We start from the raw sequence: 13,176 nt of genomic DNA, 5'->3' as shown, positions 1-13,176 counted from the left end.
GATTACCTGGATTTATTTGTTCAATTGCCTACAACTCTTTTGTGTGTGTGTGTGTGTGTGTGTGTGTGTGTGTGTGTGTGTGTGTGTGTGTGTGTGTGTGTGTGTGTGTGTGTAGCATCAGAAGCAAATTCCCTGCAGATGAACAGATGGACTCAACCTCCCAAAATGTGACAACAAAACCAATGGGTCTTGTTCAGGAAAGTCGTCCGTTTGTCCTTACTTAATGATTTTTGTGAACGCTAAATAAAAAAAAATTGAAGCGATTTCCATGATCTTAACACTCCATGTACAAGTACTGAACATGTATCAGTTAATGAAGATGGTTCGTTTGTAAATATGACCATAAGAGGTGTCTGTGGGGGGAATATCACGCCCATGGGAGGAGGACAGACGACTGGGCGAGATGTATGTGCGCATTACCTGCTGCGGCTGCACTTAAGGCTGCAGAATCTGAAGTGGCCTCTCACGAGCGAGCAGCGCTGAATCATGACTCAAGAGCTCCGAGCAATAATTTATACAGGCAAGCCTAACGGGAAAGCCTAAGCTTATTTATACTATTTTATGCACAGACTCTTTAAACGCAATAAAAACCTCTGACTTCATCCTTGTTGGTACAAGCTGCCCCTTCTTTATCTGTCAACACTAGCCCTTTGGAAGTAATCTTTTCACCTACAAATATGTGTTACAATCAATTGAAATGTACCTACGGTTAAAATGCAGTTATGGTACAATATAAAATATCATAGAACGCTGAATATGATAATGTATACAAATGTAAAGAGCTTCTTTTTTTGTTTGGTTAGCAAATGTGGCTGTTGTGGAGAGGTTTCCACTCTGTCCAACCATGGAACAAAGGAAAGAGTCATAGCACTTGTTGACAGGGCAGTTTGGACAGTGCAGAGCAGGTGAGCGTTGCATAGGATAGGAATGTCAACACGGCACCTACAGCAGTGTTTCCTATACACAGACGTAATGCCACCCTCTCCCCAGGCAAGTTTTATTTCTGTATTTACTATTTTGACGTAAAGGTTCGAGCAGATGTGGAAATGTTGGAAGTGTGTGTGAATGTTGGAGCCACCCACACCCGCTACCTCAGGGGTGGGCCACCATAAACGAATTCTTTAGCTGTGGGAACCATTGCCCACAGACAATTTAGAGTTTGCGATGCTGCAGACTGTGGAGGTGAGCAGAGCATCACGGCCCCCCTCAAAGAAACACCAATGGAACACAGTAAGGCTCCGCGGGGCCGGGTTGGCTTCAAACCTGGGACCTTCTACTAATTATCATTACCAACGTTATGCTGAGCAAGCAAGCAACTGCCACATGGAGTTTGTGGCCAAATGCTTCTTGCCAAGGGCTTTCTCTCTTTCAGCTCTGCTCACATGAATACATAGCAGTCTGCACTGCATTGCTGAGGACTGAAGTAATCAGTCCTTTCTAACCACAAATGACTAGTTAGAGCTCGTTAACATCATGGACGTGTGTTATTTTGAGGAACACTGCAGCTACAATGTTGGAAAATGTTAATGCAGCACTCGTAAGATGTGGAAAAGGGCCAACATCTGGGAATAACTGTAATAAAAAATGATTACAATTACATAAGAACACATTTATGACAAGTGAAAAGGCAAACAGTTATCTTTGGCTCGCACACATTGAAAAAAAACTAAGTATCATGTGAATAAGCGGCCAATGTCGAACTTTAGCTAATTATAACAACAATAAAACAATATCAGCTGTGACGCTGCTACAGGCGCACAATGCACACAGGAGCCGGGACACAGCAGAGCAGGGGGAACGTGTTGGTCAAGATTTGAACATTTTCTGTACTTTTCTATCTCTGAAGGAGACAGGAAGAGGGAGAAGATCTACAAGTAAATTTGAAAAGACGCTTCAATCTGTTAGATAAACAGCAGAAGCAGTAGCACAGGTAGCTTACATGCCTTAATCCAAGATGAGGATCAATGAGGTGTGGAGGGACAATTACACTTGATTACTAGAATAAACCACTTTTTAATAATAGAAAAAATACACCATTTGTAGTGTGGGGATTTTGTGACACGGTAAAAACACTCCAGAAAGTCAGTTGGACACTTGCCAAAGTGAAAACAGTCGTTACAAAAAAAAGCTACCTCTTTTTTGGAAGGCATTACAAGGACGGATTAAACACTGTCAGGATGAAGTGGTAAGTAGAGGCAATGTTTCACCGACACAGAGACTGCATCAGAGTTTAGCAGACAGCCAGCTGAAACAACTCGCCAGCAGTTACCCATAAAGACCTGCTTTTATGACACGACTCTGTACGTAAATGATCCCGGTAAAAGCTGCAAGCGAATCGGTAAACCTTTTTCTTTTCACCAGTTCATCTGTGCTAGATTTTGAGTGATGGTATAATGCATGACAAACCTGAAGAAATGAAGTGGCTGAGCAATAAAAAGCGAGATGACGAGTACACACTGTCCAAACCCTCCGACATCATTCATGCCCAGAAGCACAACCCTGGCACAGTCGGCAAGACCACCACCCTTCCCCAGCCAAAGAAAGGGGGAAAGAGAGAGAGAGAGAGAGAGAGAGAAATAGAGAGAGGGCAGATTGGTGTGAGGCTGATTCAGCAGGACGCTAAATCAAACCAGAGGGCATTAATTACACACAGCATTATCAATCAGAGCAAAGTGTGTGCAGGACCATGAGGTTTGAGATTGATCAGACTGACGATCTATCAAAAGCTGTGATGGCCATTGTTGGCTTTCTGCTGATCAGCTAAAGCGCTGCACCACAGATGGAGAGCAGCGTAGGCAGGGTGTGGTATGGAGGGAGGGGAGGGGAGGGCAGGGGAGGGGAGGGGAGGGGAGGGGAGGGGGAGGCGGATTGGGGTTAAATGGGCAGTAAAGAAGGGGGTGTATTTGTCATTTGCTCACTGCTGTGATTTGTTTGTTCAGGAGAGGGAGGGCTCTGGGGGGATTTGGGAGGAGGTGGGGAACAGAGCTAAAACATAGTAGGGTTTAATGATCAGCTAATCCTCCCCCCCTCCTCTACTGGGAGGGCAGCATATAACACAGGGCAGCCTGCTGCTCTCACGTCATTTTAACCGGGAGGTAGTCTGGGCAATAGGCAGACAGAGAGGGTTGAAGAGGGGGAGTTGCACAAAGTGGAGGAAGGCGAGAGCAGAGAAAAATAAGTGTGTCTGAATTTCCTTTCCACAATCCGAGCCTGGACAAGAAACCAGGATGAAGCTGCTGTGCCTGCTGCTGCTGCTAGCCAGCCTCGCCGCTGCCGTGCCTACTGGGGGGCCGTCGGGCAGAGACAAGCACCCCACCCTGCCATCCTACGCCCTAACTACCCCACCGGGCCCAACTGAGGCCAAGTCGCGCTTCGCCATGCTGGATGACGTTCGCCTACTTGCAAACGGCCTCCTCCAGCTCGGCCAGAGTTTGCGGGAGTTCGTCCACAAGACCAAGGCCCAGATCAACGACATATTCCAAAAGCTGAACATCTTCGACCGCTCCTTCTACCAGCTCTCGGTGGTCACGTCGGAAATTAAGGAGGAGGAAGAGGAGCTGAAAAAGACAACTAATTTCTTGAAGGCCAACAACGAGGAGATCAGAAACCTGTCGCTGGAAATCAACTCTAAGATCAACGGCATCATACAGGAGCGTACGCAGCTGCAGAGCAAGGTGGGGAGCCTCGAGGAGAGGCTGAAGGGATTGTCGCAGAGTATCATTCCTGCTGAGCAGCTCGGTGAAATCACATCACTCAAGGTGAGATAATAATTACTCCCTTACCAAACTTACTTACTTAGCAATCAAGACACATTTAATTAGCTGAACTACCTTGAATAACATCCACTGTAAATGATCACTGCATGGTGCTCATAGAAAGTAAGAGGCCTGTTAATAATTTATATACGGTAGTAAGATTATTGGTGTTCTTATCATGAGTTATACTTTGGCTAACTGTTGAGGGATAGTAGTGTCAGTCCAAATCCTAGACATCACTACTGCTTGATTACTATCCTCATCATGACTGTTATTCTCTATGCATGTCTAGTCTTACTGATAGAACTCATACAGTTGGTCATCAATATGTCCAATTAGAGCAGCCAACTGTTGCTTTTCAAACCGTTGCTAAATTAAACACGTACACGAATTCGATACTTGCAATTTCAGGACGTGATTGAGGCCCAGGAGAGAACGATCACCAATCTGCTGAAAGCGGTGAAGGAGCAGCACGATCAGCTTGATAACCAGAAAGACAAGATTAAAAACTTGGAAGACAAGGTAGGCAAGACTTCTCCTCGGTTCAATGCAGAAGAAGCTGTAACATTTTACAGAGCTATTTTAAAGTGAATTTTTAAACTTTTGCTAGCAACGTCTGAGTTTTCTCTACATCTAATATCATTTAACAGTGAATCTTTATTTGGGCATTCTTTTGCAGCTTGGTAACGACAATTTCCAGGATACAATTGAAAAGACTGTGGATTCAGACCCAGTGGCCCCTGATATGTTTGAATATCTGATGGAAAACTCAACTGGCCTCAACACAAAAGGTATATTCATTAAACATGTCCTTAGTTACACAAGGGGGTAACATTTCTATCGGCTGAAGGCTAGGGTGTTTTTTTGGAACCATAACCACAGTTATTACCATTCTCTCTGTCATCGTCTCTTTTCGTTGTGTTTCAGATCTCCCTATGGATTGCACGGGACTGTTTGACAGAGGAGAACGCAACAATGGAATCTATGTTATCAAGCCAAATCGATCAGAGCCATTCAATGTTTACTGTGACATGAGTTCAGGTGGGTAAGACGTAGGCAACCCAAACATAGCGTTTATGCCTTTATATGCATAAGAACAACCGTATTTAAGGAATCAGCAAATGTCTACAATCAGCATACAACAACAATAAAAGCTTAAGTGCTCTTCATAACTACAGAACAGATTATCTAACTGGGTCTGATAACCGACCTCTCTTATCTATGATAAGACAAGGAGGCTTCCGTATACACTTGGGAAACTTGTGTGTGACTTGGTTAGTCAATTGTCTAAACTTTTGTTCATGTGCTCCACAGACGAGGGTGCGACGGTCATCCAACGCCGGGTCGATGGTTCAGTGGATTTTGACCAGACATGGCAAAAGTATGAGAAAGGCTTTGGAAATCTGGAAAGTAAGTGTACTTTTGAAGTCAAATCTCAAATGTGCACAAGCTTGCATTTGACAAAACTAAATGATATTCCTTTCTGAAAATAAGTACCCTGTTGCTATAATACACACATATCTTCATTAACACCCACTTATACGACTCATACGGACATAAAGGGTTTTGCTAATCCGAGTACATTTTGCTAGAGTCCAGACTTAAATCAATAATGAGCATATGACTGATTCCCCATAATCCCCTAACACGGATTTAAGAGGGTGGGGGAAGAACAATAGGAAACATTGGTCTTTCCTGTAGGAAACAATAACTAGCACATATCAGCCATGAACCGACAAAACTGACTTCCTCTATTGTCTGAGTACATCCAATGCCCACTAGGCTTAGACAGCTGGACAGCCAGTCATAAGGTGCTGTCACACCACATTCTAAATGGATGAATTTTTTTTTTTTTTCACAACTACCTTTTACAACTAATGAAAATACCAATTTAAGTTGACCGCAGCATGCAGGACCAGGCAAAGGTTCTGAGACCTACTGGTGTCTCCAAGCCTTCTGGATGTGTAACAGACAAGACACAGACAAAAGAAGAACTGCAAAAGGACTTCTTCTCTATTTGAAACATCATAAAAAGACAAAATCTGATTTCTGTGTTGTGCAGATGAGTTCTGGTTGGGCTTGAAGAAGATCCACAGCCTTACACAGCAGGGAACTTACACCCTTCGCGTGGACCTGGAGGACTGGAAGGAGGAGAAGCACTGGGCTGAATACAACTTCTCGTTGGACGGTCCCTACACCAACTACACCCTTCACCTCAGCCACTTCTCCGGCGACCTGGCTGATGCCATCGCAAACAGCACCGGCGTGAGCTTTTCCACAAAAGACAGAGACAACGACAACCACCGAAACTCCCAATGCGCTCGTACTTACACAGGTAAAGACGGGATAAGTCTGTACTGTCAAACAAGGGCCTTTGTTAACGCACAACCCTACTGAGCACCAGAATACAAACTAAAGCACTAGGATGTCTGCATGTCTAATGGTGCTCTTCCTGACAATTTAACAGGTGGTTGGTGGTTCAACGCCTGTGGAGAGACCAACCTTAATGGAAAGTACTTGTGGTTGAGGCCAAAGGGACGCTCTGCGAGGAGGAAGGTTATCCACTGGAAGCCTGGCACAGGGCCCTCACACGCCCTCAAGATGACCAAGATCAGCATCCGTCCTGCCTTTGCTGAAAGTCTCAACTGAACCTAGCCACAACATCTAACTTCTCTTGCGACACAATTGCCATTTTTCACAAATTCCACAAAAGAGAAATGTGCAAAAGGACATAAATGACACACATATAGACATAATCGATGTATATAACAGAAAAGTCGTAGTGTCCCTGTGAGGTTAAGCTTCAAAACGCCGCTTTGTCAAAGGGCCGGTGTGCTAACCGGCAGATAACAAGCCCGGAGTGATATCAACATCAAAGAAGAAATTGCTGAACTGTCATAGTGATGCAACCGCCTGGAGCAGGTCGTTAACCTTCTGGGTTGCATTCAGACGGGATAGTAGAAACGCGATTGCGCAACACCTGCAATCACTTCCACTATGGTCCACGTTTATTGGTCCACACCAGTGACCCAATTCAGTGCCACTATTACATCTTTGTCACGTGTACATTGTCTCGCATGTTTGCAACGTTAGAATGCATAATAATACAAATGCAAATATAAATCAGAGTCCTGGAGAAAAGCTGTATCTCAAAAAGTCTCCAAATTGCCCAGGCGAGTGAATTTGTCTGACAAAAGTATTTTTCCCCTTATATTTATGCGTGGCCCAGATGGTTCTTATTAACCTCATCCACAGTGGAGATGCTGTCAAATCCAGTACAAATAGGTGGAGATACAGGTCTTCTTCCATAGGACACTGAAGGTTTTACTCTGGTTTGTTCAAAAGTTGTTTTTTTTTACTTTGTAAAGTATTTAAACCATGTTCATTCTGTTAAATGGATCCGTTTAGTGTTAAGTGTTAGAGTGAGGTAACCTCCATGTATTTCCTATGTTACTGGGTCATATTGACTCTTGTCTGTCCTTACTACATAAATGGGCCTATTGTTAGAGTTACATTCAGTACTAATACTTCAACCTGTCATGTAACTAGGTGCTCTAATAAATCATATTTATGACAAGATATCAACAAAAATCAACACGATTGTTTATTATATCTACATGTTTAAAGCACCAAGGTGAGATTACAGTGACGGTGAGTTGTTTTTGCTATTTATCTTTTGTATCTTTGTAATGTCTCTGATGCATATTTAGATGAAAGTTTACACACTAGCACAGTCAGTAAGACGTATTATACTCACAACAAATGGTATGTGTCTTTGTATTGATATGTAATAGCCTGGTTGATATAATGCTTCCATGTGTGTGGATAACTGTGGTTAGTCGCAATATGTAGTCCTGCATTTGTAAAGCAGAACCGATAGATACAATTAAGCAACAAAGAATCATTTTTCAGGTTCAACCTTTGATATATGAGAATGACAGAAGTACTTATTAAAGTCACTAAAGCAAAACTATGCTTCATCTCTAGCATCTCGAGTATTCAGATACAGCTTTGCTCCGACAAGGAAAATGGTAGTAACTGTAATGCTAGTTTGCTGTGGGTCTGAATTGAGTTCATCTACAGTAGGAATGTCAGTACCAGTGTCCGATAATAACCACATGCTTCCATGTGACCTTGACGAAAATAACTTTAGACCAGATGGAATGTGTACACAGAAGGCAGACAAGAGGTGGTGAACATTAACCAGTGATGATACCACAGCGTCTGTCAGACTCATCGCAGCCAGAAAAGATCAAGCTGACACACACTGACTCTGAAGAAAGTCGTTTCTATTTAGTTTCTGGGTAAATCACAGTAAGGATTTAATCTGGTGCCTATATCAAGCAAGCTGACCAGTAGCATATGAGGAACTTGTGTCTGGCTCATTAAAGGAGTTTGTGCCATCTCCATCTGAGGCTAATGCCTGGATAACGTTCCAGAAAAACATGAAAGCCAAAGAAGCGTTTGTAAATGTAAATCTTTAAAAACAGCCTGTACTTTTGTTTAAAAGCAAAGGCTTCTACTCAGAGCTCCGCCTCTTTGCCCTCATTCCAAATGGGTTATCTGTATTGTGTATCCGTACCTGTACGTGGTGTTCGGCACGTAGACATCCCTTGCGGGGAACTCCAGGATCTCTCGGGTGGGGCGCACTCTGCTGTCTGGGTAGGGCTTAACCTGCTGGAGGTCGGGGGTCAGGCAATAGTGGGGGTTCTCTGGCGCTGGAGAAATGTCCAACTTCAACTGGGCTGTGGTGGAGAGACACAAGATAACAGATGGGACAGGGAATGAGAGATGACATCAGGACACGCAACGAAAGTGATGAAGGGAGGCAGAGGAAGAGGGGATACAAATCATACATCTATTGCAATCAATCGATACATGAAACAGTGGGAATGTCTGTACCTGTGATGGGTCTGAGTCTCCTCAGCACTGAAGATGGCCGTCTCATATCGGCCAGGAACTTAAAGAGGTCTTCATCACTCAGCCTGTCGCCTTCCTAAAGCATGCAGAAAGTGCAGCAATGTAAAAATAGGCCGGAGATAAAATAGAGCACAGTGTAGTAGGCTATAGGATTTCTCACGTCCCCGTGTGACCTAACGAAGCGTACATAAATGAATTGTGTGTACATGTATTTCATGGACAGATGCGGAGATTTGCAGACCTGTTTGAAGAAGTTGGTGATGGTGAGCGTGGCAGGTCTAAAGCCTGTCAGACTACACGCTTCATCGCCACTGGTGGTCCTCTCCAGAGAACGCCTTCCCATGATGCTGGAGTTCCTCCTCTCTGACCACGAGCCTTTTCTCTCTGCAGAAAGACGACACACACATTTTATTTAAAAAAAAAAACATTCTTGAGTGTTGTTGTTAAAAGTGTTGCCATTTTTGTTATTTGGCATTTTGTACAACGGGCACATGGTGAATCCTGTTTTTCTGTTCCACATGAACAAGAGATCTGTCTTGTCACAAAAAGCCGGTAGTTTGCAGTCGGCATCAAAATTATCTTGTGAGGTCGACGGTTAAGCAAACACAAAAGGTCACACTCAAAATAACGCATGATGGATCGATATGGCTGGCTACTTTGTATATGTTTTGCTCCTTGTTTGATTTGCATCACCTACTATTTGCTGTTTGAAAGTTGTTTTTAGATAAAGATTTTGATGTGTGTGACACTATGTATTGACAGGGCCACATGTGTCCCATGCATGACTGCCTGGACTCTAGCACAGCCTCTGACATTCAGACCGTGTGTAGACATTGAAATAAAACATTTTGAATGTTTTTGGCCTGATTTTGAGGTTGAAACGTGGAAACAGAAAGGAAAAAGACAGAAAGGTCTTCTGACCTGAGAGGCTCATCTCCAGCTCTGTATCTCTCTCAAGACTGCCAGCACTGTTGACGATGTTCATTAGGTGTATGGCGGTCCAGGCAAAGGGCATACGGTACCGGCCCAGGCGCTGGCAGAACTGCTCAGACTGGCCGCGGAGCTTCTCCAGCTTTTCTTTATTCTATTTAAAAGAAAGTAAGGTAAACTACATAGAATGGGTTGCATTTCTAGGAAAACGCAGTTCAAACAATGTTTTATTTCATTTATTATCTTGTATCACATTGTATTAGAACTACGATCACCCCTTAAATAATATCTAAACAATTTGGTGCAAAATTCATCATCCAATATATGATGTTTCTTAGAGATTATACCTTAGCAGCATCTGACTCCTTGAAGACCATGTATGGCTCGGCACATTCTCCAATGTCACCCTGCTGCAGGACCTTCTCAAGCTGTGAACAAAGCATGCACGCTTTTCAGTTACACACTCTTAAGCAATGAACTGATCATACCACGCAGGGAACAGGGGACAATACATCTGAGACTTTATGACTCAAATCACTTCAACTGCTTCAGCCACGACAAATGACCTAAAAGACAAGAGGAGATTCTATCATCACAGTTTTACCTTGATGACAAGGAAGACATCTTGAGAGGGGTAGGTGATGGAGAATATGGCAGAGCGCGCCAGTGTAGAGATAGCCGACGTCTGGATGTGCGGACGCAGCATTCCCTTCGTCTGCTCGGAGTTCAGGTCAAAGAAAAAGTTCTCCGATATCTGATGGACACAGACAAATGGAGACAGAACACTCAGTATCAAAATCAAAGACAAGCCTATGTGACAGCACCATGTAGCTGTAATTCTTGTCCTGTGGAACTGCGACCTGATTTCTACGCTTATAGTAGTTGACAAAAATGACAACATTTCAGAGACAAACAACCCGCTGTGTGAAGTAATGGAGCACCGGAGCAGAGTAAAATATGTGAGAGATCTGCTTATCGTGGCAGCTACTACCCTCTAGTGTTTGTCAGTTAAAGGGCAGGACAAACAGTGGATGGGGTTCGTAGTACCATTGTAAGATTTACCTGCATTCCCACAAACCTAACAGGGCTGCAACATAAAATTTTATTGCCCATTCATCAAATTCATGTTGGCCTCCCAACAACTTTTAATCGTCTGCAGAAGCGATCCAACAACTCAGGGCTGAGGTAGCACTGAGGAAAGCATAACAGCTTACCTTTTTCTTCTCCTTGACATCATATAAGGCCAAACTAGCGAATATGGGTTCAATTTCGATCTCAAACCTTCAAGAGAAGGGGAGAAAAAAGGAGCAGGTCAGCAGAAAGCAGCAGTTAAATACAAGAGCTTCCTGCGAAAAGGCCGGTCAACACTTACTTCAAGGACAAGCACTTGACGAGTAGCCGCTGGCCAAAGTGCTCTTTGGGTACATCAGGCACACAGTGGCGCTCAATGGGCTCCTCCTGCACATGGACAAATCACACTTAAGACCATTGCAAACATGAAAAGTGCTACATGCGTGTTGTTACAAGAGAAAAATCTATTCATTAATACTTGTGTTTTCATTTAGGAAGCATAGAATCGGTGGCGCCTTCTGTCCTATCTTTTACAATCAGATGGAATAATTGCATATGCACAAAATTTCCTTGTAAATTGAATTGTACATTTTGAAGACAGCCAGTTCATGTCTCACAAAAGTTGACCAAATGACAAAAATGAATAGCAGTCACCGGCATGTCAAAGGTTAAATAGAAGACAAACACATTCCAGCATACATAGAAGAGGAGGCACTCTACCTCGTCAAGGGCGGGATGCAGGGCAAAGAGCTCCCGGTGGCGGTGGCTCTTGCGCTGGTCTTCGTTGTGGCGGTCAATCTCCTCATTGGGGGCGCGGTCGAGGAGGTGGGGGAGGAGGGCATCGGGCAGGGAGTTCTTCAAGTCGAAGATGCTGCAGGCCCAGCTACCCCGAGGAGTGTCGTCTATCGACATAGACCGTCGCTTCAGGTCGTCCTTTGGGACAAACAACAGACTACTATAAGGAAACTATTGATACATGTGAATTGCCTCCTTTCTCACAGAATGAATGTAACAGGTTTGGTACCTGGTCGTCCTGGTAGCTGCTGCTGTCTGGCATCTCATCAGCCTCAAACACTTGTTTGGGAAGCCCTTTCTGACGCTCCTTTTGCTTGTCCAAAGTGTTGGGGTTAAAGCCCGTACCAAGCTTGTGGTACCTGGTCATGAAGTACAAAGTTAGATACAAAGCTTTTACATCACTTAACAATTTAATCCAAATTCTATGAAGTTATTCAGAGAGGCTGGATCAGTTGATGAAGACCATGAAAAGTCTTACTTTCTGTTGACGACTGCCCAGTCCTCTGTGTAGGACCTAACACAGTCTCTGACATGAGGATCAGTGTCCCTGCAGACAGACAAACCATTACTTAAACAAAAGCCAGAATTAAAGTGCACCACAAAGACCATACAAGATTGATCCAGCACCCTTACCCTTCCTCTGGGACAGCTTGTACCACTGTGCGACATTCTCTGGGTGTGTAGATGACCTCGATGTCATCAGGGGGGAACTCAATCAAGTCTCTCAGTGGGCCTGACTCAACGACAGGAGGGTGAGTGATGAGGTACTCCTCAAAATCCACCGGCTCCACTGCTTCTGTGAGGGGGACCTGGTGGGTGAGGAGGGGGAGGAGTAGATGCGGAGTAGATGCTTGTTAATCAGCTGTGAAGAAATGGAAATCTTTCTCATGTCTGCTTTTCTTTATTTGCCTATTTTACATGTATTAAATATTACGTTGTTAGTACATAAGTATCAGAGGACTGACTCCACACACAAGTTCAGAGGAGAGGAACACACACTGAGGAGTCCTGTTGAGCTTATCTTCAATTTTATGCATTAAACTCAGAGAAAAGATGCATTTGTGATGCTGGCAAACACTTGACGATTTTATATTTTATATTTTGTTTATTGGACCTGCAGCTGTGTGTAGTCAGGGTTACTTCATGTTGGTGCTAAAGGCCAGAGGAAACTGAAACTCAAGCTGCCTAATGGTTTCCTGGGTCTTAGCATGTTTCTAAAATGGTGAACCCGTAGGGAATCTTTGTTTCAACAGGATGAATGTAAGAGTGTGTGGATGTGTGTTTGTCTCTCTAGAGGAATTTCAACACAAATACTCTTTCGGAGTTTAATTAAAAGACAACTTTAGACTAATTAAGGGAAGGAAAGGGGGGTTGTTGGGGTCGTTGTCACCTTCCCATCGACAAACACACTGCCTTGACTCAGACATATTAACCCTACAAGCACTGCAGCAGAGACTGGGTGTCACAAGCAGACCAATCAGCGGTTACCTATCACAGAATTTAGCAGGGAATAAGTAATACTGGTAGAATCTGTCCTACAACTGTTCCCAGAGAGTACTCACTGTGTTGCTTGCTGTGGTCCCCACGTTGAGGTTTTTGAAGAGCTGTGGAGAGCCCCCATATTGGCCAGCTATCTGCTTCCTGACCTCTGCTGCCACGGTCCTACGAAGACAGACGGAGGGAGGGAAGAAAGGAAAGGAAGGAG

General features: G+C 44.0%; 2 protein-coding genes across 12 annotated transcripts in view; one reads left to right on the top strand and one right to left on the bottom strand.

Moving 5' to 3' along the window:
- Positions 1–13,176, bottom strand: part of dock7 (dedicator of cytokinesis 7) — a 42,274-nt gene that overhangs the window by 25,707 nt on the left and 3,391 nt on the right. For all 11 annotated transcript variants that reach the window (XM_076170190.1, XM_076170191.1, XM_076170181.1 and 8 more), the window contains exons 2-14: positions 13,034–13,133; positions 12,105–12,280; positions 11,950–12,018; positions 11,701–11,830; positions 11,397–11,609; positions 10,978–11,063; positions 10,820–10,886; positions 10,210–10,359; positions 9,953–10,033; positions 9,597–9,759; positions 8,917–9,059; positions 8,658–8,751; positions 8,338–8,500 (exon numbers count right to left, since the gene is read on the bottom strand). In XM_076170190.1, the coding sequence (XP_076026305.1) occupies positions 8,338–8,500; positions 8,658–8,751; positions 8,917–9,059; positions 9,597–9,759; positions 9,953–10,033; positions 10,210–10,359; positions 10,820–10,886; positions 10,978–11,063; positions 11,397–11,609; positions 11,701–11,830; positions 11,950–12,018; positions 12,105–12,280; positions 13,034–13,133 (1,635 nt within the window). The remainder of the gene's footprint in view (positions 1–8,337; positions 8,501–8,657; positions 8,752–8,916; positions 9,060–9,596; positions 9,760–9,952; positions 10,034–10,209; positions 10,360–10,819; positions 10,887–10,977; positions 11,064–11,396; positions 11,610–11,700; positions 11,831–11,949; positions 12,019–12,104; positions 12,281–13,033; positions 13,134–13,176) is intronic.
- Positions 3,066–7,334, top strand: angptl3 (angiopoietin-like 3). Its single transcript, XM_076170194.1, has 7 exons — positions 3,066–3,758; positions 4,167–4,277; positions 4,435–4,546; positions 4,683–4,796; positions 5,070–5,165; positions 5,818–6,090; positions 6,223–7,334. The coding sequence occupies exons 1-7, from the start codon at positions 3,228–3,230 to the stop codon at positions 6,402–6,404; spliced, it is 1,419 nt and encodes a 472-aa protein (XP_076026309.1). The 5' UTR covers positions 3,066–3,227; the 3' UTR covers positions 6,405–7,334.

The sequence above is a fragment of the Genypterus blacodes genome, unplaced genomic scaffold (genome assembly GCF_046128005.1).
Source record: "Genypterus blacodes isolate CSIRO-AG114 ecotype Tasmania unplaced genomic scaffold, CSIRO-AGI_Gbla_v1 ptg000215l_1, whole genome shotgun sequence".
In the NCBI taxonomy this organism is placed as follows: domain Eukaryota; kingdom Metazoa; phylum Chordata; class Actinopteri; order Ophidiiformes; family Ophidiidae; genus Genypterus; species Genypterus blacodes.
This window is presented reverse-complemented; position numbering and strand designations above follow the sequence as displayed.

Excerpts from the sequence above, each read along its gene's own strand:
- angptl3 (XM_076170194.1), top strand. The coding sequence starts at position 3,228 with ATGAAGCTGCTGTGCCTGCTGCTGCTGCTAGCCAGCCTCGCCGCTGCC. Across the intron at positions 4,278-4,434 it reads TTAAAAACTTGGAAGACAAG|CTTGGTAACGACAATTTCCA; the intron begins GTAGGCAAGACT and ends ATTCTTTTGCAG. Across the intron at positions 4,547-4,682 it reads AACTGGCCTCAACACAAAAG|ATCTCCCTATGGATTGCACG; the intron begins GTATATTCATTA and ends GTTGTGTTTCAG.